The 23846-nt window shown below is 39.8% G+C and overlaps 1 protein-coding gene across 1 annotated transcript; it reads right to left on the bottom strand.

Moving 5' to 3' along the window:
* Window positions 1-88: 88 nt before the first annotated feature.
* On the bottom strand, window positions 89-23580 carry slc43a1a (solute carrier family 43 member 1a). Its single transcript, XM_029441675.1, has 15 exons — window positions 23372-23580; window positions 17189-17352; window positions 14967-15159; window positions 14093-14148; window positions 13242-13318; window positions 6369-6461; window positions 5877-6010; window positions 5608-5747; window positions 4776-4922; window positions 4636-4671; window positions 4406-4541; window positions 3858-3987; window positions 3531-3604; window positions 2768-2891; window positions 89-2659 (listed from the first exon to the last, which is right to left on the bottom strand). The coding sequence occupies exons 2-15, from the start codon at window positions 17340-17342 to the stop codon at window positions 2462-2464; spliced, it is 1692 nt and encodes a 563-aa protein (XP_029297535.1). The 5' UTR covers window positions 17343-17352; window positions 23372-23580; the 3' UTR covers window positions 89-2461.
* Between the last annotated feature and the right edge of the window lie 266 nt (window positions 23581-23846).

Here is a 23846-nt window from a genome sequence, read left to right as displayed (position 1 = left end):
TCTTTGCTTGTGTCTCTGTTAGATGATATGATCGGCTGATGCCGAGTCACTTTGTTGCTGTGAAAGAATCATTTACATGGATAGCAAATATGTTTACATTCATTCATTTATTTGTTTATCAAATGCAGAAGCTGGATATAGTGATTTAAGGAAAGAAAGGTGTACATTTAGCAGGCATACCAACACTTCAACCCCAAGGGTAAAGAGAGAAGATAAGATAAGCCATGGTGGTCTTAAAATACATACAAAGCAAAGGATGTTTTTTTTGCAGAGATTATCAGAGGTGTTGATTAAACTTTAACACAACAATTCAGGCAGCAACTACGGTTGTCTGACTCATTTCTTAGTGACTGTTGAGGCAACTTGATGGTGCATTTGTTTTTAAACTTCACAAAGTACTGCACAAGAGGAAAGTGATGACACAAGCCAAACTGAAAAATCTCACCAACACTGATTGTAACGCACACAACATTATTTATACATAACACAAAGTACAACCTCCAAAATGACCATCAAGCTGAATCAACACCTGTGACAAAACTAAAATCAAACTGGCATTTACCGCAGAACTAATGCATTGTGTTGTAAGGCATTGCTGTTAAGAGTTTTGCTAACAGTCGCCACACATGGCTTTGGTTTACAGAGTATTGTTTAGCAGAATCTTAATCTTACATTCATATCTGTTGCATTAAAGGCAAGATGGTAGAATAGGCACAGAGTTGAAACAAAACACAATCTCCTTCATGGCGAGAGAGCATTCAAGCCGCTTAAAACATTTTATGTACGAAGGAAAACGCAGGAAAGAAATGCAACAGACGAGAGAGAATCTACTAATTTCACACTGAAATTAATTGAGTAAAAAAATGCTAAATAATACAGCTGATTCAACAAATCTACACTATACTGTTGCTGTGTGCAGAACAAATATGTACAGAGACATTTTGTCACTTTGGAATAATATATATTTATCTGCAGCTGGCTGAAACGATGTCCTTTTAATGTGACTTTGAGCATCTAAGCAAAAATAAATCATATTTAAAAAACTTGTTTAACCACAACCATTCTACTCAGCCATCAGTTAACGTGCTGTACACACTCATATATAGTAAAGCAAGCAGAATACGCAATAAAATACAAGACACACCTCCGTTATATTTTAAAAAAGCAATTATGATGGAGGTTTGTTTACAAAAATAAGCAAAAAAAAACAGCAAAAGCAGAATACACAGTCAATCATCTGAGCTTAATTTATAATCCGCACACTACAAAAAAACGTATACTGAAACAAACGCTTCCCTTTTTAATGCTACTGCAGCTAGAGTATAAAAATACACTTAAATACATATTTTATACACACACTAGTTAATTTCTGTGCATAAAGCAGTAAAAAGTGATTCATAACATTGACACACGTATGTCAGAAGTCAGTCATATTTTTCCTTGTGAATTTTCCAAAAAACATATTTTTCCTGTTTATAAAAAAATATTATTGCCTACATATAAAAAATTCCAGAAATGCAAGGGCTGATTTAGCAATATCTCATGAACATAAATGTACAATGAAAAATTATGTAATGATTAAATGAATCATTTTGGGTATTTAAAAGAATTAATAGTTCCTAATTAGAAAAAAAACAAAACATTGATGGACAGAGGAGTCGGTTGCAGAGAGACGATTAAAGAAAAAGGAAACAGAGGAGGTAGATATGGTGTCTCTACAACCAGCCTATCTGTGCGTTTACGTGTGTGTGTGTGTGTGTGTGTGTGTGTGTGTGTGTGTGTGTGTGTGTGTGTGTGTGTGTGAATATCTCTGAAAATACCTCAGACACTTATTTATACGTACCAGAAGTCTGGTATTCAGATGTTCAGATCCTTTAAATGTTCCTTGATTTCTTTTATGCTTTGTTTTAAAGAAACATATTTATAGCTTTTGCCGGAGGGATTACAGTAGAAACAGCACAATAAACTAAAAGTTTGCTTCGTTACGCACTTTTAAAACAATACTGAAGTAGAGAGTGCAACTTTCCTAATATTTTTAAGCTGTTCTTTGGTGTTAGCAAGGATTGTGATGATTAATAGAAGTTTTTGAAAACTATATAACAGAATTTCAAGTACTGTGATATCCGCAGTCTGACACACCATACACAGGGTGGGTGCATGTTTCTTTGCGTGTGCTTGAGAGTGAAATCTATGGCTTTAAATCACACTAATTTGGCTCTTTGACACTTATATGACCAAAATAAATAAACAAATGATGATGACACATCTTGTCCCAAAATCACAAGGAACTTGAAGTCTAACTCTGACTCATAACAAAACATGAGGAATCCTATTTTCTCTCGAAAAACACTTGAAATATCCAAACAATATATATATATGGATGTGTAGATTTCTGGTGCTCATTTTGAAGGCACATACAAAAATAAATCCTACAATGCCCCCTCCGCTCTGTCGTGTCGCTCTAAGCCTCCACAGCTGCAAGGCCGTTGCTGTGAGGTTTGTGGCCGTTGATCCCGTTGTCGTTGAGCGCCTGCAGCTCCTGTCCGGCCGCCCGCTTGTCTCTGGCGTCCTTTTCCCTCAGCAGCTGTCTGCGGTGGTAGAACAGGTAACCCGGTAACAGGAAGCCAGCCAATGAGAAGAGGAGCAGGCCAAGGTTGATCTGAAGGATGAAAAGTTACAGTTACAGTCATACAGTTCCTGGTGAGTGGCAGAGTTTATTTTGTCACTAGCTGCCAGTCTATGGAGTTAGAGATGAGTGCGTCCTCACCCAGTAGGGGTCTCCTTTCAGTGGTCCAACCATGGCGATGAAGAGCGGCTGCTGCAGCAGAGCGATCACAGCGCTGATCATGGACTGGAGGCCTGTCAGAGTGCCAAAGTGGTTGGACGGGTATCTGTGGAAGAGATACAGGTGGTTACCAAAAGTTTCAAACACCAAATGAAATGAGCTCAAAATTAGAACATAAAACAGTATTAAAAAAATTAGCTTCTGTGGTACAAACTTATGATGGCAGAAATGCCATGATGTAAAACCATCACAACAGTAAATATATTTATATGCACTACTCTAAATCCTGTATCATATCTCATGATATCTAATGCATTGTTAAAGACCAGACTATCGAACAGTTTGTACATTTTGTTAAAAGAATATGTTGAAAAGTTGCCGTGGTGTGGTTGAACACACATAATGCAGCATCCCCTGTGTCACGACATCTGGTTGCTTTTATCACACTGTAAAGTGCTGCTTTATGTTTGGTGCTGGGAAAACTACTCTAAATGGGCCAAGTCTTAAATATCATACTGTTATAAATATGAATGTTTATTATCTTAATAATGAACTAGAAAACAAAGGCATGTTACTCCATATTTTTACTTTGTTGAAAAAATATCATGACGCCACTTTTGAACGATTTGTGACATAGGTATTCATTTTGTGAAACATTACACCCTAAGGTTATGTTTTACAATTTCTTCTAAGATGTGAATGTGTTAAACAGAGCTGCGGGTGATGTGGTGGGTGAATTACTCACACAGCAGCATAAAGGCCTCCGCAGCAAGAGTGGATGAAGCCTCGGACCATCGTGTGGAGGATGAAAGTCAGGATCTGAGCAGGAGAAACAGAAACGAAGCAACACAATCAATGGATCTGAGCATTGGGACTTTTTATTCTTTCCTGGTTTTGTTTCTCTTTGTTGTACATTTTGTATATCTTTGTGGTTGGTACGTGTCTCTTTGAGTGACATTCCAAAAAGATGAAGGCCAGGGGGGCCCCTGACACTTTGGGCCCCTGGGCCTGTGCCCGGTAGGCCCGTTCAGTAATCCATCCATGGTCTCATGTGTGCAAGTGTGTGCGCTACCTGTAGAGGCAGGTTGTCTATGAGGCAGCAACATCCGAAAGCAAGCAGCAGCATGTTGGTGAGAATGAAGGCCCTCATGGCGTTGGTCACTTTCTGGATCTTACGGTCTCTCATGGGTATACTGCTCTGCCTGATGGGGCACAGACAGAGAGGTGTTTTAATATTATTGTTGACAACATTGATTTATTTCTTGTTTCATATCTGATTACTTCAAACAAAATAGACCAAGTCGGGTTTAGAATACTCATACCCTCAGCTCAACCTACAGCTCAAGTTACAAAGACTTGAAACTTCATGTATTGATCTCTTTAGATGCTTTGAAAAGGAAATAATTAAAGGCAGATTCCTTAAGATGTCAATATTTAAAAGTTTACCAGGGTACAAAACTGACTCTTGAAATGTGAGTTAGTTGATATTTGGTTACTTTTGTGTTTTATGTCTCTAGCTGTGTTTTTGTTTATGCTGCTGCCTGTCTTGTGCAGGTCTACCTTCAAAAAAGAGATTCTTAATCTCAATGGGACTATTGTATCAAATCATAATAAATGTACCTCTTTTCTGTGCTTGGGGAGACGGTCTTCTCCTCTTCACAATCCTTCATCTTCCAGTCCATGATGTATCCAATCAGAGGACACGTGGCCAGGCACAGCAGCTGCAGCGTGCCGAAGATGGACGAGTAGAAACTCACTGAAGAAGAACAAATTCAATTCAATTAAGTAGGAAGAAAATGAAAAGATATGCCAGCAAAGTTATACAAATGTAAAGCTATTACACTACTCACCTTTCTCTTCTGTCTCAATCACAAGCTGATCTAATGCTGAAATATAAAAACAAAGACCCTCACTGTCAGTAACTTCTAGATGTTCTTAACAAATAAAAAAAACTCTTTGCTGGGAATGTGGTTGAAGGTTTGACACTCACGATGCTCTTCACCGTGGGAGACCATAAACTCCAGCATTTTGTTCATCGCCCCCATGAAGAAGATGATCCTCAACTGGGACATCCCCATTGTAACCAGACTCCACAGGAAGATGGGAGAGAACACAGACTGTCGGAAGGAAGGAGATTCTGAGAGAGGAGGAGATGTAAGTACATTTATTTATTTTTATATACATGCAGTATGAGAGGTCGATGGGAACCCCCTTCCTTTCTGCTCCCCATATATCTCTTGTGAAGTCAAAAGATATATCAGGAGTCACAAGATCATAAACAGGATAGACAAGTAGTAAAAGGTCATTTCTGTAAAACAAAACAAAAGTTTCTAAGCCCTTCTTGTTGACGTATGCAACCTGTGATGTCAACATAGTTTTGGGCACACAAGCTGAGAAGACTGCCGTCGAATAGTCAAAAAAATGATTTCTTATGTCTTATCCTAATTACCTTTCTTTGACCTCCATGGAAAACGTCATGACGTCAAGGAAAGATGTGAAGGAGAATTCAGATTTAGAAAAAGGCAACTGTTGTGCTTAGAGAACTACACTTACACTAGGATACATACTGTATACATGCAATTATCTAACAGCAAACGTTATTGACTTGGGTCTGCCTTAGTGCTGCCGCAAGGAATTGTGGGATAGCATTTTTTTCTTTCCTTTTGAAAAGGGTGGTGCAAGTGTACCCTGTCATGGCTGTTAGATACTTCCATTTCACTCACCTAAGCAAAAAATAATAATATTTGACCACAGCCTGGGAGGCACTGATATAAAGTAAATGGAGGAGAACATAATAGTTGTTTGTGTGTTTATTGACTTACTGGGTGCAGGATCAGAGTCAGGTCCATTAGGAAGTTTCTCTTTGTAGTGTCCGACGTCTCCATTCTTCTGGCTCAGGCTCAGTCTCTCTCCAACAACCTTCTGGTCAGATGCAGGCAGCTCTTGCAGTGTGAGGATCTTACTGTTATAAATAAACACACACACACACACACACACATTGAAGTTTGTAGTGAAGCAGCTATTTCTGATGAACACTCTTGTGCCTTGGTGTCTCTAAGAGATGAAACAACAGGCCGGCGGACACACTGACCTGTAGTCTACCTCGTCAGGTGTAGGGAAGCCTTCTGTGGGCCAGTTGAGGAAACAGTTGAAAAAGACTAACCCGGCAAGACTTGCCCACATCCACATGATCACCTGGAAGGACACGCCTGTGTCGTAGATCAGCTTGGAGGAAAAGAGAGGGTGAGGAAGAGGGTTATTATCTTTTTTTAATCAACTTACACTTGCTTTTAAAGTGTCTTTTTTGTTGTGTTTGGTTTTTTTTGTAATGTTTTGGCCTCTTGTGAGTGACAGGACTAGCTGTAAACACAACACTCATATTATCACCTCGTACCCTTATGGTGAACGTGTGAATGTAGCGTACATTTAAACAATCTGTAGAGGGGAGCTGCAGTCAGGCTATTCGATATATGTGGGTTCATCCCTATGAGAGACCCCTTTCCCTTTGACTTTAGCAGTTGATACATGATTTATGTGGCAATCTTAGTGGCCATTTTCTGTTAACATAGGCCTTGTAATTTACCTTGACTCCAGGGAAGGTGACAGCAGAGGAGGCGTAGGAACCAATCATCAGAGACATGATGGTGGAGCTCAGAGAACCAAACATGTTGGGCAGCTGCAGGGACAATAGATGTCAGTTATTGCACCAATCAAACATGTTCACCCACACCTCGCCAATGTGACATACATCATGCCCGTATGTGACACGGGCTGTCCTGACTTGAAACTGTGGTTTAATCAAGATGTAGTATGTCATTTTGACCAGCAGAGGGCAGACAGATGCTTTGTGTGAGCAGGACGGAGTGGAGTTCCTCTTATTCAAGACACTGAATTGCCTCCTGAGTTTGCACCCAGTCACACTTCTCTCTCCTCACATAGCAGACTCATTAAAAAAATATTAGTTTCCATGTCGTGAGGGAACAAGAAACAAAGTCATGACCCAGATTGTGTCCGGAGTGACCCTATAGATCAAACACAGACTAAGCTATACTTAGACAGCCTTCCACCGTCTCTATTCTTTAGATTTTTCAACAAATTCTTTCAGTTGGGATTAAAAATTAGGAAGCTGATCTATAGCCAGCTCTCTATGAACTTCTGAGGGCTTGGTGAACCCAGAGTTGGGGCACTCAGGACACACAGCAAAGGGAACAAGGTGGTGGGCACCAGGCACTAACACATCATATATTAGGTCGACCTATTTACAGTAGTAAGAAGCTTAACAATGTAACAATGACCTATTGTGCTGCCAGCACACTCAGTGTCCTTTGATTAGAGTTTTTAAATGGGTCAATCACGATTATAAAATCACATGTATAGGATTTTTGGACAAGCTTACTATTCTCTCAACACTGACTAGGTTTTTCCAAACTTCTGCTGGCGTCACCTAATCTCCCCGCTGGGTCAGAGTTCACCGCGTAGTGTCAGAGTCCCTTTTTTGTCTTCCACAGTGTGCGCTATCCTCACTGATCTCACTGAGGCGGGACCAAATGATTTCAATTCAGAGTTAGGAAATTGGGAACACAGCGACAATGATGCTCTAAAAACTATTATTCCGTTGTAGCAACTTAATGAAAAACGTAATGAATGAATGAAAACAGGGGGAAAGAGGCATGGTACATGGTATGCATCTTGACCACGAAGTCCCCAGGACACTAATGTCTGGAGGACCAGAAACTATGAAACAACTTCCAAGAAAATACTTCCAAGAAAGGTTATTTCCCAACAGGGACATCTCAGGTTGGCAGGTAAACAGGAAAAAAAAGCTTTCCTGAGGATGTTCTAAAGAGAGCCCGACTATCAGAGCGAGATGGGAAAAACATCCCAGGGTACACCCTTCCTCCTTCAGTGCTTCTGAGAATTGAAATACTTCACGATCCGACTGTGACCATGAGATGTACAGCGTTGCACTCTCTGGCTGCGGAGGTTTGAGGAATGTAGACGAGAGGGCCCTCTGAGCACACAGAGGAGTTTGCATCTCTTACAAATGTTAAAGCAAAGATGTTTTTAGCCATGTGAGATGTCAGCTAACTGATGTTTGCTTTCAGAAATATAGTAGTTTGTTTTAGAGATTCGTGAGTGAGGCAGAAAGCAAAGGAAAAAATGTCAAATGTGTGTTAGCATATGTGAGTGCATGTGCCAGCAGTAGGCGGAATTCCCACCCCTTGTGTCCTGGCAGTTCTCATAAAATACATATTTCTAACAGGGCCTTGCAGCACATGTTCTGTATGCTAACGCTAACGACAGAAACACGTGACAGTATGGAGGCAACGCGAGGGTCAACCGGTGTTAGGGAGTCAGGGAGTCACACACAAATGGAGCTTTGGCTGTTCGCTTGTCAAGACTAATCGGTTCATTCTCTACTCCTGCTGTGCTCACTTACTTGGGTGTTGTAAGACTTTGGCACTGAGTTTAATTAAGACCTTAATCACTGAGAGAACAGGCCAAATAGTAGCTTAATGAGCACTGAAATGTTGATGCAGTTCTGAACGTGTGGAGGAGAGGCAGAATACGGGATGACAAAGTGGAATAAAAGGGAACAGGAGAAGGAGAAAGAAGGAGAGCTGTGTATGAAAATGAGCCAGGATAGGAATAGCGAAAAAGAGAGGTAGTGGGAGGAATTTCTTTTTGGTTTGACTGATCTCCCCAAGCCGCAGCTGCAGCCGCTCTCTCTGTGGAGATCCCAGCAGGAAACACTAAACCACAGCTGATTAACACCGGCTTCTTCTCTCCACCTCAATTCTCTGCAGCCCTTTCTCCCTGTTCATAGATTGGATTAAACCCTTATTCCTCACAGCGTCAGCACAGTACTCATGTCCAGCTGCAGCTACACTTATATAACATAGAAAATAGTAGTCTAATGTAAAGATGATGGTGGTTCAGCTGCCCTGTATTAAAGCCTTAAACCACGACGTTTGACTCTCGCTCTTGACTAGTTTCTTTGTGGTTTACCCAAAGCATCCTTCCAAGAATCATACCAAATTCTCAGTAATGGGCTCTATTTGTAGAGGACATTTAAAAGAAGCCTCTCTCTGCTAGCTGAGACCAAAGTTAGCATGTGGAAGACTGACAGCTCTTGTAACTAGCAGCGAGGAACAACACTTTTCCCACTAGCATGTGATCAGACAGGCCCCAATGCTGTTGAAGGGAAATCTTACATATGTTACAGTAAGTGCAGGAAAACTGTCCTCATTCCTTCATTGCCAATGTGACTTACTCACCGTACTGTCATACCGTACATAGTTAACATGCACTATTAATGGTAGATAAGTATGTGGGAACCAGGACGTCACTAGTAAACCACAGGGGTGTGTTTGTACATGTTAATCGGTGCGGTTGGACGTTTACCAAAGGTTAGTTTTTTTCAGATGAGTTTTTAATATCGTAGTGAAAGAAGAAGACACCGCCAAATTGAGTCATAGGGCAAACCTCAAACCTTCATCAAGTTAAACACCTTTTAGTGTCATTCCTGTTAAACAGAAAATCACTTACACCTACACTGTGTCTGCATCACAGGCTCTGATCTCTGTGTATGGAAATTAGAATTGTATGGACTATTTAGCACAATGAGAGGTGAATCTTATTATTATTATTATTATTTTTTGTCTAGTTTTTACTTACTTATGTTTTTTCCTCCATACACTTAAAAAAGCACACAATAACATGTTGAACTCCTGTAATAAAACGGTCACAAACTAAACATTTACAGGTTTTTGAAAAGGGCAATTTGAGTAATTTTGTCCACATAATAAATCGCTCAGCTGAACTGCTGCTGTTTGACTCATTCGTTTGAAATGTCCATCACTGCTCCTTTAAGTAAACCCCTTTGGCATATTTGCTGTAATTCATTGGCTCCTTCTGAGGAATTTATATTTCTCTGCCAATTTTATGCTTTTGTTTGCAACATGACTTGATGTATTATTATTACTACACACATCGTAAAATGTGTCCATAACACAAGTGCAAATGGAGTCTGTGGGGCAAGGAGGAGACCTTGATCAAGGTCAAACAGGTAGATTATTTCATCAACAATGTTCAAATCTTTCCTTTAAGATAAAGGTTTTATGTTATGATATCAGGATCTGTGTTTTGTGCTGGATTAAGAAAAGATGATGAATGCTTAAACTGTCATTTTCCACCACACCAGATAATTTGAACATATATTTTATTACTGTATATTATAAATTGTCATGTGCTATTGTATCAAATCATATAATCATCTCTATATCACAAAGTTATTCCCTCATTATGGGTAACTGGCAATGGAAAGTTATTTCCTTATACAATAACAGAGATTGTCCTTGTCCTTGACTTTGGTCCTTTGATTAAATCATGCGCTTTATAGTAGCGCATGATTTAAATCATGATGGGATGTGTGTGTGTGTGTGTGTGTGTGTGTGTGTGTGTGTGTGTGTGTGTGTGTGTGTGTGTGTGTGTGTCTGTGTGTGTGTGTGTCCTTGTACTCTGCCGTCATTCGCTCTTCAGCGCAACAACAACAACAACAACAACGGTGTGGAGGTCAGTCAATGCTGGTACACCCAACCCAATTTAAGATGAAAAGAGAGACACAGAGGTCAGACAGGGACAGAGAGAAGGGGGAGTTGAACATTACTCAAGTGTGTGTGTGTGTGTGTGTGCGTGTGTGCGTGTGTGTGTGTGTGTGTGTGTGTGTGTGTGTGTGTGTGCGTGCGTGCGTGCGTGTGTGTGCGTGTGTGTGTGTGTTTCCAATGGACCAGTGCGTGTTAGTGGCCAAACACCAGCCATGCATAATAATAATAATAATAATAATAATAATAATAATAATAATAATAATAATAATAAACAAAATAGATGTGTATTTACATTGCCTGGGTTCCTCACTTTGTGTGTCTTTTCGTGCTTGCTCAAGAAAAGCACTACCTGAAATCTATGAGTCAATATCTATAAAACATATAATCCAGTGTGTAAAACTTTAGATGTTCTTAACTATGAACTAATAACCCCTCACCATGCCATGTCCTCCTTAATTTCCCTATAAGTTTTAAGGTAATTAAAATCCCATTCTAAACAGGGCTGCAACTAATCTCTCAATTATCTCTGTGAAAAAAAAGATGAATCATTTGATGTGTAAAACATCACAAAACAGCAAAAAGAAAACTAGAACTACCGGCTCGTGGTTGTATGCCTCCGCCAAACAGTGAAGTTGCAGTTCACATCCGTGTCTGTCCAAAATGTCATCACTTCATAATTTCATCCTGATAGACATTTGTGTGAAATGGTCATAATAAGCGTATTAATTCCTGAGATATGGCCAATCTAATCAGTTTACCATTGAGTCCAAGTCCTGAGTGTGTTCCTGAGATATCATTTACGAGGATGGGACGTACGTACAGACGGAGAGATAGACAACCCGAAAATATAATGCCACCGGCCTTGGCTGGCGCCAGCACGAAGGGCGTACAAAGAGTCCATCACAGTTTGTGAGAGCCCAATCCAGCCTGACATTTTGGTATTTGGTAATTTGGGATCTCTACAAGAATTTGAAATACATTTAGTTAAACAATGTGGTTGCACAGCATGAGTCTGTAATGACTCACCACCAACAAGATGCTGCTTGTTGCTGCCATTAAAAAACGAACATACTTTGTGCAATTGTGCTAACAATCACCTTGCACCAATGCTCGTCACATCCCTGACTTGGATGATAAACAAACTTATTTTATGTTTTCCTTTTGTTAAACAGCCATGTCAGCTGTTTATTCCCATTGTCAGCAGTTTTCAGTGAGATGTACGGGCACAGTTGAAAGGTGCAGAATGTTTATTTAATTTGAGCCACAGACAGAGAGCCGTGCTTTTCTTTTCAACAGAGCGAGGCTACAGGGGTAAAGTCATAAGAGAGGGTCATCTGTCCATACGCAGCTTCGTTATATAAACATATGTTTCATGTTCGTCTCCAGTGTGTATATAACCATGCACACACGTGTATATTCACATGTGTGCACAGTCATGCAGAGTTGAAAAGGTCCTGTATTGATTTTCTACAGACTGCTGGGCAGAAAAGAGAAACAGGCAAGAGCGGGAGGAAAAGAACAAAGGAAGGAAGTGAGAGGGCACAGAGGAGAGAAGAGAAAGTGTGGCCTTCAGTGTTTTGAATAGAGGTGCAGGGGCCGAGCTTTGGGGGGTGTGTGTTTAACTGCAAGCCGTTATTGGTGGAAACACAACTGGGAGACTTTCCATCTGGGAGAAGTCATATGCAGCTCTGACGGAAACACTGTTAACATGCACGCACACACACTCACATACCGGAATACTTGCCATGACACAGGAGGCAGCGACAACAATAAAACACACTTGATAATGTTGGTACCAGCTGACACATCACACGCAAACACACATGCCTGACGTGCATGTAAACAAACACAGCTCCCAGTCACAGCACACACTGTTTCCTCAGCTGAGACAAATAGAGGCCCCGACCACGCTGAGACTCTCAGCTACCAAAACTGTTCTGCTCATTTGTTCCAGGAACACAAATTTGTTCTTTCTCAGAATATGAGTTATGTAACCACAGCAGACTTTTAGAGCTATAATATGGAAAGAAAGAAAGAAAGAAAGAAAGAAAGAAAGAAAGAAAGAAAGAAAGAAAGAAAGAAAGAAAGAAAGGCTCATGTTGGTGCCAAATTGGCATACTAAACATGATGCTGACAACTACAATTTATTTATATACAGTTGCCACTTTATGTGCACTTTTCACTTCACTTTTCACTTTTTAACATGTTTTGTACTTTGTATATGTTGGTATAATTTGTATATTTTGCTCATTCTGGTATATTTTTAGATGGTATTTTTGTTAATTTAACTATTTATAATCTATCTATACTGTTATTGTGCACTGCCTTGAAGGTTGACACAACCTTTCACTCTACATACTTGTATGTGATGAATAAAAATTGATTTAAGAGACGGCCTTGTTTCAATTTCTCACTTGCTCTGGTTTGTATGTTTAGCAAATCAGACATTGACAGATGGAGGGCGAGAGAAATTGACTTGTTTCCTTTTGGCTCAGAATCTGACATGATTATTTAAAACATTGAATGATTTTTATGTGGTTTATTTTCTTAACCTGAAGACAGTTGTATCTTGAACAGCTGTTCCCTTGCCTTTGTCATGGCTGTCATTAGACAGCTCTAAATACACTATAAATATAAGACACAACATTTTTGGAGTTGGTCAGAGACACACATACAGTACGTAGTGTAAAAGCAATGGCAGCATTAGATGACCGTCCAATTCAATATGTGGTTTGCATAAAACACAACAAAGCTCCCGAACACAATCCAATCCTAGTTTGAAAGAATGTGCTACTGATTATCTAATTATCACAATCTGTTGTATGAAAATTCTTTTTTTTGTGTCTTACCGTGAGTGAGGTGAAGGTCAGGCAGATGCCTCCAAAGCCATTCAGGGAGAGAGCCAAAAAAATTAGCGCTGACAGAACTGCAAAGAAAATAAAACGAAACATAGAAGAGAAGAGAAGAGAAGAGAAGAGAAGAGAAGAGAAGAGAAGAGAAGAGAAGAGAAGAGAAGAGAAGAGAAGAGAAGAGAAGAGCCAAAATCAACTCCTTTCAATTAGATTGAAGGACATGTCTTCCACCTCGTCCACCAAAAGTGTAACATTGACACTGATTGTCTTATTGCATTTTTAGGTAGCACACAGGCATTTCCTGGTGTGTATTTATTACCAGCTGAGCCACTGTGTTTAGAACCTGATCTCATTCCTTCTTCTCATTACACTTATATAGTTACTATATAGTGCTATATCATCTTATCTTACACCTTATTGTCATTTTCTTTAAATCTTATTTTATCTTTAATTGAAATAAAGTAAAACTGAAAACTAACAACGGATATGTTATAATGCCTTTCATCATTGGACCTATGGAGACATAAATGGCACCATTTATTACATTTATTTAGTTTTAATTTTGTTGTATATTTAGGTGCTCTATACTAAGCCCTTCTTGTCTCAGCTGTGAGTGTGTTGTATAATATGGGTAAGTGAACAAATCCTCAGTAAAAATGTGTAAGCATGCAGAATGTTGCTCTTCCAGACAAACAGCTTGTAATCTTTAGGTAAATCATGACCACGGGTGGTTGGTCACTCAACTTAAACTGGAAGACAACTGCAACAGATCTATAGATTTCTAACGTCACATTTTGCAGTAGATTAATTGATATGTGGCACATGCATGTGTTTGTGTTTGTACTCACGATGAGGGTCGTAAGAAGACACGGCCATTATAACACAGGACAGACCAAAACACGAACTGTGAAAAGAACAAGGACATTTTACATTTGTACATTTCACATCTTATCATGCTGAAAGTCACATTTAAATAATATTAGTGTTTGTTACTAATAATGCAACAAGTATAGAAACTCCCATGAAAGAAACACCACAGGATAACTAACTGCTGTTGATATACCTGGATCATAAGATAAACACATTTAAAGTACAATTCAAAAAACAGCAGTTAAGTCGTTGGTTATCTGCCAAAGACTGAAACTGTCAGTGGTTTAACTGCCTGCAGCTGCAGATAAACTTCTCGATCACCCTTTTTTTTAAAATCAACTTTGATCTCTTTTTTAAGCGTTTTTTTGGCTACTCAATTTCATAGTTGCTGAAACAGTGAATGAGAAAGATTATGTCTTTAACATTTTACTCTGCAGACTGGCAGTCCCTCTTTATTCTCTAAAGTTCACATGTGTCCACACCCAATGAGAAAGAGAGTTTTACTACTTACTATACAAACAACACACACACACACACACACAAACACACACACACACACACACACACACACACACACACACACACACACACTCTGCCACACCTACATGTATTGAGTCACATACTGAGGAACCACTTTGGGAATGAGAACTATCTGCTTTTTTTTTTTTTTTACTATTATCTCTAGTATTTGAGGAATTGACTTTCAGTAGTCCAAATGACAAATTCAACAAGTTTTCATAAACCAAATCTTTATCTTTAATGTGAATTATACTAAACATTAAAAAATGCTTTAACATGTCAACCCCTGGCAGAAAAATGTGGCATGTTTGTAATTATTTTTAAAACCTTTACCTGCCCACCAGTCGAATTGGGCGTGGCCCAAATTTGTCCATCAAGATACCGAGTGGCAGGGTGGTGGCACTGAGCAAGAAGGAACCAATGGTGAAGCCCAGATTCAGCATCTCCTCCTGGTCCACACAGCTCACCCACTCCTCCACCTCACTGGTGGAGGCGTTATCCAAAGACACGATCGCAGAGTCATTCTCTGTGGGGAAGAGATAAGAGAGGGAAATGGTTAGAGAAAGACCAATAAAAAACATTTGGAGTCATGAGTCAAGAGACGATTAAGATGTTAACCCTTAGGGTCAGGGAGCAGATTTGCTGTATACAATTATTTTTTCCCCAGACTTTTCTCTAATCCTTGCCCTTTGTTGGAAGTAATTTATTGGAAGAATTGTCTCTCTCATGCCTCTTAAAATAATTTGTCACAGCTGCTAGACACATGCAATCAGTGTCGCAAATAGACCCTTGCTTCAAAACTGAGGGGCCACAAGCATCAGTCATAAAGGTTGAAAACCACTGTTGGCATTGGCTACACTTCCTCATTATTTAGGGTCACACAGGTACTCTAGGTAGTGTGCGTAAAAAATATAACTGATGATTGCAAAATGAACTATTTTTTTCTCTTTTCTAAAAGCCACATATGCAGAAAAGTAGCCTTTCCTTTGTTATATACACATTTGATAAAGTTGTCAAAATATAGAAATGAGCATAAAGCTACGATGTAACACTAAATACGACAAAATGTCATGTTTTAAAAGTCATATGGGGTAACAAATATATACTCATGTGGGATTGCCAAAGTCCTTTGTGAGCAAAGAAATGTTCAGTATGGTATCCTACACGGTGACATTACTTATGTTTTAGATCAATTAGACCACAAAAAACTAACCAGTACAAAACTTCAGTAAGAGAAACAGTATAATTTGGGAATTGGGATGTTAAGTGCTGCATACAAATAACTGTCAACACCAAGCACAGATATAGATCGTGTGGAATACGGAATACACAACCAAGACTGCGACCAATCACGTGTGAGTTGCTGCAAGGGTTCGTAATTTTCTTTGTATTTAAACGTCTAAGATTGAAAGAAAATGCCAACCTTGTGCGAAGTGTATACTTGTGGTCATAACGCTACTCGTGACCCAGAGAAATGGTTCTTTAGATTTCCTAAAATCATCAAAAACAACGATCCACAAAAGAGGGATGAATTGCTGTCTACCGAACGCCGTAAGCTGGTTTAGCCACATAAATCGTGAGGATTTAACAGAAGAAAAAGCACAATTCACCCGTGTGTGTGGCGTCCACTTTATATCTGGTAAGAGCTCATGCTAAAGCTATGTTTTCAATGTTTACGTTAAACATTTGTGCTTATGATATACCCAAACACTGTAAGACCTTACTTCTCCACATCGCTGACTGGTAAATAAGGCACTTTCTTTACATGTGATGGCAGCCATTTGCTCTTTTCTTCTGTGCATGTTTTTGTTTGGCTTATTCTTGAGACTACTTCACTTGCGAAAAGCAAAGCACCAATGTGAGAACATGCTTCGCTTAATCCAGCCATACAATCATATTCTCACTCACAAACCACGGCTTGAGCGGTGTATCTCGAGCTCTTTGAGAGTGATTTACACGGGCATGGACGAGCACCCTGTCATCTTTCACTGGTTTGGTAAGGAGACTACCAACCGAGCCAGAAACAAAGACATTATAAGCATCTAAGCTCTTGTATGTCTTCATTTGTGCGTTGGTTGCCCACGACGTTTGTAGCACAAGGTAGTTCACAATATCCGGATATTCAATCGGCGGTAATGAATCTAAATCCGCAATATAATCCGACGGCTTTAGCGTGTACGGGTCACGGCCGCAAATTTGGACTTTTTCCTCTGAATCTTGCCTTTGCAGAGGACTCCAGAGAGTCACAATACTTTGAAGAAGTCGGAGTTGTATTGCTGTTGTTGTTCGCTTTAGACGCCATTGTTGATTTGTATATCATCCAACATGGCGTCGCACACATACGTCACACAGTTTTGTCACGTGTTTGCACACTATCTATAGAGAATATAACATGTATGTAATGCTTAAATGCGTCATCAGTTCAAAATCACATTTATGAGCAAGTCTCATAAAATTAGAAATCATGAAGTATCAAGGTGATAAAACATCGTTGAGTATGTTTTGGGAGCTGAAACAACATTTAGGGTTAAGTGATGGAGAGCTGCTGATATTACCTGAGCACAGGTGGGAGTAGAAGCCTTGTCTTTTCAGCATGATGAGCAGGGAGCCCCATCCCAGCAGCACAGCCGAACACAGCAGGTTTTCAAGCACCGCCGTCACCGCCATCCACCAGCGCCTCCTGTACGCCTGGAGGAGAGAGGGCGCCATCGCTGCTGCTCTGTGATGGACGAGAGGTGACATTTAGTTTAATTTAGAACCATCATTTTGAGATGTAAGGCCATGTCAGTGGGTCAATTATTTTACAGGAACAAGAATATAAAATGGACCACTGCCACATAGCACATCATGTCTCTTGATCAGCCTCTATACAAATGACAAAACTCGACAAGAACATATATAAAAACAGCCCAAAGCTCAACATGAGAATATGTGCAAACTAGAGCTGCAACTAAGGATTTTTCTTCATTATTGATCAAGCTACTTATTATTTTCTTGATCAATCCATTAGTGTTAGTTGATTGTAAAAAATGTCCTTCACAAGTTCCCAGAACTCAAAAGGACGTCTTCAATTGTCTTGTTTTGTACGTCCAACAGTAAAAAATACAAATATATTTAATCAACTATCATATAAATGTAAGAAGCAAGCATTCACATTTTTCTAAGCTATTTTTAACTAAACGAAAAGCATTCAAGGTAAGTTGATCCAACTTGAGTTTAAAAGGTACATTTTGAGTGAGAAGTTCCACATATTGATCACTAGTACAGAGAAAGGATTTACAAAATGGCATCTTCTTTCTCTCTATTGACTTCCACAAAATAATAAATAATAAAAATAATCTGTGATATTTCATTATGTTTACTTCACTGGGGAGACCTGATAGAGCCCCACAAGACAGGACTTTTTTCTCTCAGTTTGCCTAATGTGACCAGTCATTGTTTTGTAAATCCCTGTTGGGTACTTGACACCTTGCAGTGCATTGTCCTCAGAAATCCTCCCACTGGGCTGCCAACAGAGCAGCTATTTCACTCTTGATTTTGAACAGAGGAAACAATGCTGAGCGCTCGATGTGTCTGCTTTTGTTCTGGAAATAGGGATAGCATTTTAAAAGGATTCAAGCAGTCTTTCAACAGCATGTAACCACAGTTTAGTTTGGGGGTTTTTCTCACTTGGATTAATGGGTCAAAAGTGAGTGGTGAGGCAGCTTTTATGTAAACAAATAACACACACCGACCACGTTGATAGATAAATTACCAAGTGTGTATAGTACACACTCACACTCACACACACACGCACACGCACACACGCACACACCCACACACACACATAGGACAGGTCATCGGTCACTGTAACCTGGGACAATAGTGACCAACACACAGAATCAAGTCACGACCGCCCCCCGACATGATCAAAGCATAGACTGTATAGGATCCAACACACACACACACACACACACACACACACACACACACACACACACACACACACACACACACACACAAGCATGAAAAAAGATCCAAATATAAACAGCTATTTTATTTGGCGGGAACCAGAGAAGTAGTGGAAAGGAACAGAGGGAGGAAAAGTCTCAACTACTTGATTTGAAGAGAGGGGGGTTGGGGGGGCTGCAAGTCAAGGCCTCAAACAGGAAATACAAAGTAGTTCCTAATGAGGGCATCTCTTCAGCATGTTTGTGTGTGTGTGTGTGTTGCATGGGAGAAGTCAGAAGGATCTAATGGGACAGATTTGTCTCTGCGTGTGTCCATGAGTCTGTGTATGTGCTCGTGAGGCGTGCATGTAATGTGATTATCCATAGCACACTGAACCGCCTTTGTGCTAAAAAGAGAGCTTGAAAAGGGGGTTTTCTGTGTAACTGACACCCCATGCTGAAAACCCCTTTAGTGCTCACACAACTCTCAAGCGAGGTGACAGAGTGAGGCGGTGCTCATTCACTCAGTCTGGTAAATGCTTAATACACTAATTAACCTGTTAATTAAACCACAAGAGTGTATAGATAGCAAATTGGCTAACTTGTTGCCTATTGGTGTCTAAAATCAGGGGTGAGACTATAGCCGAAAAGGAAAACTAACAATTCAAACAAACTCCAGAAAATTCAATTATACTATAATAATTATAATAACAAATAAAAAGCACATTCACAAATACTCACATTGGAGAAGATGGAACTGTCAAACTATTGGCATTTTTACTCAAACAATGAATCAATTATTGAAAATCGAAATTATTAGAAAATAATATGAAAGAAGTCTGAAAACTATTGGTCAAATGTGTCAAATAATAAGATCCTTGCTGAGCAACAAATCAATTAATTGTCTAATATTTGCAGCTCTAATGGAAATAAATGTCAATATCAATATGATGCTGAAAGTCTTTCCCCAGTGTATGGTGGTAAGTCAAGTACATCAAATAAAATATATATTAAAGCCTTAGACTCTTTACATAGTTTGATCCTAGACTATCCTTCTCATTTTGGGGGATACTTGAGTAGGCCTTAGGTCAAACACTAACATCTTTTTCTGGTCATGTTATCTCTCCAAAACATATAGCTGATCTTTTACCGGAGCTGTTGGCCCACAGCTGCAAGATAAGAGGTAAGATGGTCCCAGTGTATGCAGACTGACGAGGTCAGGGAGATAGAACAGTCTCCAGAGAATCAGGGTCAGCGCGCCTTAAATCAGACGATGCTATGACTCTTACTTAGAAAGTGTTGACTCGGGTTTGAGGAGCCATCGAGGTGATCCATCTTTAGGTAAACAATTGATGGAGCGCCTTGTTAAGGATAAATATCGAGGGAGAGTTGGGAGTTGAGCTGGTTGGGAGAATTGATGGTGGCAGACAATGTGACTGCATCTCTGTAGACCTTGTACTGTTCATTATCTGTTCTCCTTGTATAAGATCAAATACACCTTCAACGTAAGACATCACTTCGGTCTCCTGCAGCTTCTTTTGGTTTCCAGTACTCTGCTCATTAAGATTTTTCCTTCACATATGGCTACCTGAAATCTGAATGATTGGGGTAAATCTTCCTCTTCAATTACGTATCATATCATATGATTGTCTTTGTGTACCTAGAAAAGCGTTTTTTGCAGAAAGTATCCTACCTGTATCATGACACCATCATTACCGTAGGCCCCCTTCTCTTATCTATAATATCATATATCAAGTTTTGAGTTTTCTTACTCAGTGACAGGATATCAGAGGATTGTTGATGTCAAAACATAACCTTTACTTGTAAACATCTAGTGATGTTGAAAATAACCAAGAGGAGAGGATGTAGTGGGCAAGTTTTAAACTAACTCCTACTGTCAAGTTACACATTTATGAAAAAGCAACCTATTTGTCTATCACTGAAAAGAGCATTTGTTGTTTTGTTTTTTTTAATGGACATTAACTTTTCGCCTTTATTTGACAGATGACAGTGGAGAAATGGTCAGAGAGAGCGATAGCGGTATGACATGCAACAAAGGCCCATAGACTGGAATCCAACGGTGCTGTTACATGGCATGCACTGTAACCACGTGGCTATTACGGCGCTCCTTTTTCGGGTTTGATAACTCCAACAACCTGCTAAAGATGCCTGAACGAGCCAAAGAAGATGCATCAGGAGCAACCGCTGCAAACGGTAGCATAAAAATGTAACAAATAGCAAAGATGCAAAACTGCAGTAAATTGATCATGCCACCCTGATTGAATATCTTTAATATTAACAGTGCAATCACTTCAATGTATCCTAAACTATTTCTAGTAATACCATGACTTTAAAGGCCGGTGGTCCAAAAACATGACATCTGCATTTTAATTACACAACTATGCAGTTTAGTGCCAGCTTTGTGTCACTTTGAGCACCATTAATCCTCCCCACGACCCCTCTGTCTGACCAACACACTAAAAGATACAATCATGTCTTTGTTTAACATTTTAGAGAAATGCAGAACTAGTCTCAAAACAGTGTAGAGGTAAAACAATGATCAACCACTGGGTGCTAATGAGGATTTCTACATTAGTCTTTGGCTGTTAATAAACTATAATATAGTCTATATGCTCTGTGTTTGAAGATGTCTGAAGTCTGATGTTTACATAGCATTTATCTCTACTGTTGCGTATTCTTTCTTGTTGTGTATTTTTTTTATATTTTATGTGCTTAGTGTTTCCCTTGATGTTTAGCCACACAAGTTCAACTGAGTGTTCTGCATTAAGGCTAATCAAGGGATGTCCTTTGAAGCTTTTGTACTGCTGCATTCACTTGCTTCTTGCCTTGAATAAGGTCTTTGACCGAAACCTTGCTTAAAAGTAATTTGTTTGTGTTAATGCTACAGAACGGACAGACTGACCAGTCTTTCAAACATGAACAGACACAGTATTTTAAAGGCCTAAGTATAGAGGCTACTGTCACATGGATTGGATTTGCTTAGCTATGGCTGCAACACACAATACACACACACTCATTGCTTGGGCGACAAAATTATAAATGCAACACGGAGTGATAGCTACTTGGTGTTGCGCCAACAGAGCGTGTGTAAGAAAGGTGTCAGTTGCTCATTAGTGTGTATTTCAGCTAAAGTTATAATCACCATGTGATGTAAGACAACCATCTGCCCCCCCCCCCCCCCCTTCTCTACTTCTGGTTTCCCGCCAGTTTTGTGTTACTTGATATGGCAGCCGTTCCTTTGAAACTTCATTGTTGTCATTACAGACTAGAAGGAACACACAGCAAAGACTTGCAAACAAGCTAAAACACAAAAAGGCAAATACTCTTTTGGGTTGGCAGGCAGTTGTGAGCCATTGTCATAAAACATTGTGAAGCGTGTGTCTGTGTGTGTGTGTGTGTGTGTGTGTGTGTGTGTGTGTGTGTGTGTGTGCATATTGAAACACACACAAGCTGCTTCCTGAAATACCTGAGCACCAGCAGCTGATGCAATGTTGCCATGACTAACTCCACTGTTATGGCTAAGTAGAGTTTGGGTATTAAATGAGATATTAATTTTGGATTATTATTATTATTATGAGTTTTTCAAACAACATGTTCTGCTGCTTCTGTGTTAAAATGTGACTTGACCATCACATATTTAAGTCATCACGTGTCCTGCTTTGTTTCAAGTCTTTCTGTTGATGCTCCCATCCAACCATGCTTTTTTCCCCGCGGGGATGTTTCTGACCTTGACCAGCCGTGTTTATCAACCTCTGCCGGACATAAAGGACCGCAGGGCAAACTCTTTATCCTCACAAGTTTCCAAGAAAATAAACCACGCGCCCTAGGAGCCTCTGTTCCCCGAGGAGTCCAAAAAAGAGGCTGCCCGGCTGGCGAGCAGCTGTCTCTCCGCGGGCATGACCTCAGCCCGGGGTCCGGTTACCGGAACGGCCGCTGAATAGACAGCTATTACCCGTCACGGAGTAAGTCTGCTGCCGCGTTTTTGTGCTGCCCGACACGCACAAAAAGACCACCTGTTCCCCATGATACCACACCTGCCTACAGGTGACAGTGAAGGAGGCAGAAAGAGGCAGAAATCAAAGGACTGTAGTTATAATAGTGCTGGGTAACAAACCACTGGTTAAACCATTGTAATCATTACCACCTTACTCTGCATGTAACTCAACACACGTAATATTGTTACAGGCAATGTTGACTTTAAAGTTGTTTTAATGATTTAAATCGAATCATAAAAGTTTTGTTTTTTCAATTAAATGAAGGGAACATATATTATCTAACCCAAACTTGCCATTTAAATTACAGAGTAATAAAATATGTTTCTAATTAGCCATGTGCTTATTATATGCTCACAAGATGAGCATAATGACAGAAGTTGATAGTTTACCCGTCACTGAAAGATAAACACAGATCTCCCTGAAGCAGCAGTCGTTTGAATGAACACTACCGAAACTCTCTGGTTACTACTCATTATGTGGTTTCTGTTGACACTTTCTCCCTCTCTGTGAACGCCCGAAAAGTAAGACTTTCTCTCCATAAGGCTACACATATTAGCAGCTTTAATATGTTACAGTCTGTGTACAGAGTGCCTTTTGCATCTAACGTAAAAGTCTCAGTTTCATGCCACGTGTGAGTTACTGCTGCCGGTTCGTCATGCTGCCGCTTCATACCGCCAGGTTACACACATACACACACACACATTACAGTTTATAGGACTACTATAGGCTACTTATTAACCTACAGAAACAACATAGTGAATATTTAAGGGGAAAACTCGTATAGGCTACTTACTTCAGTTGTGCGTCTTCTCAGACAGAAAAAATGCTTGAAATGTTTTGGTTGCTCACTGAGTGGAAAAATGAAGGATTAAAAATCTGCTCTCACAGCTGATTGTTGTTTTTGTAGCAGGCTGTGCATTAAACCGATTCCTCTCTCTGCTTCCGATCTTTCTAGTGGAGGATTCCTGGTAGTCCTTAAGAGCCTCCACACTTTTCTTACTCTGGTTCCATACAGACTCCCCCTCTTCTCCTAATTTGACTTCTTATTCCCTCCCTCTTTGGGTGGAGAGTAGTCATTCACCATTTGTGTTTTACTCCTCTCATCTCTATGCAAATGTCCTTCATGGAGCCTCCACCTGAAAAGCTTCAAATACAAAACATATGATGAAAATGAAAATGCTCAATACAATAGCTCAGAATTGGACTTAAATACAGTATTTCCACCTCTGCAAATAAGCCTTCATTAAATCAAAAGAACCTACTTTATC

This window comes from Cottoperca gobio, chromosome 10 (genome assembly GCF_900634415.1).
Source record: "Cottoperca gobio chromosome 10, fCotGob3.1, whole genome shotgun sequence".
Classification (NCBI taxonomy): Eukaryota; Metazoa; Chordata; class Actinopteri; order Perciformes; family Bovichtidae; genus Cottoperca; species Cottoperca gobio.
Note: the sequence above shows the minus strand (reverse complement) of the source record. Positions and strands in the feature narration are given on the sequence as shown.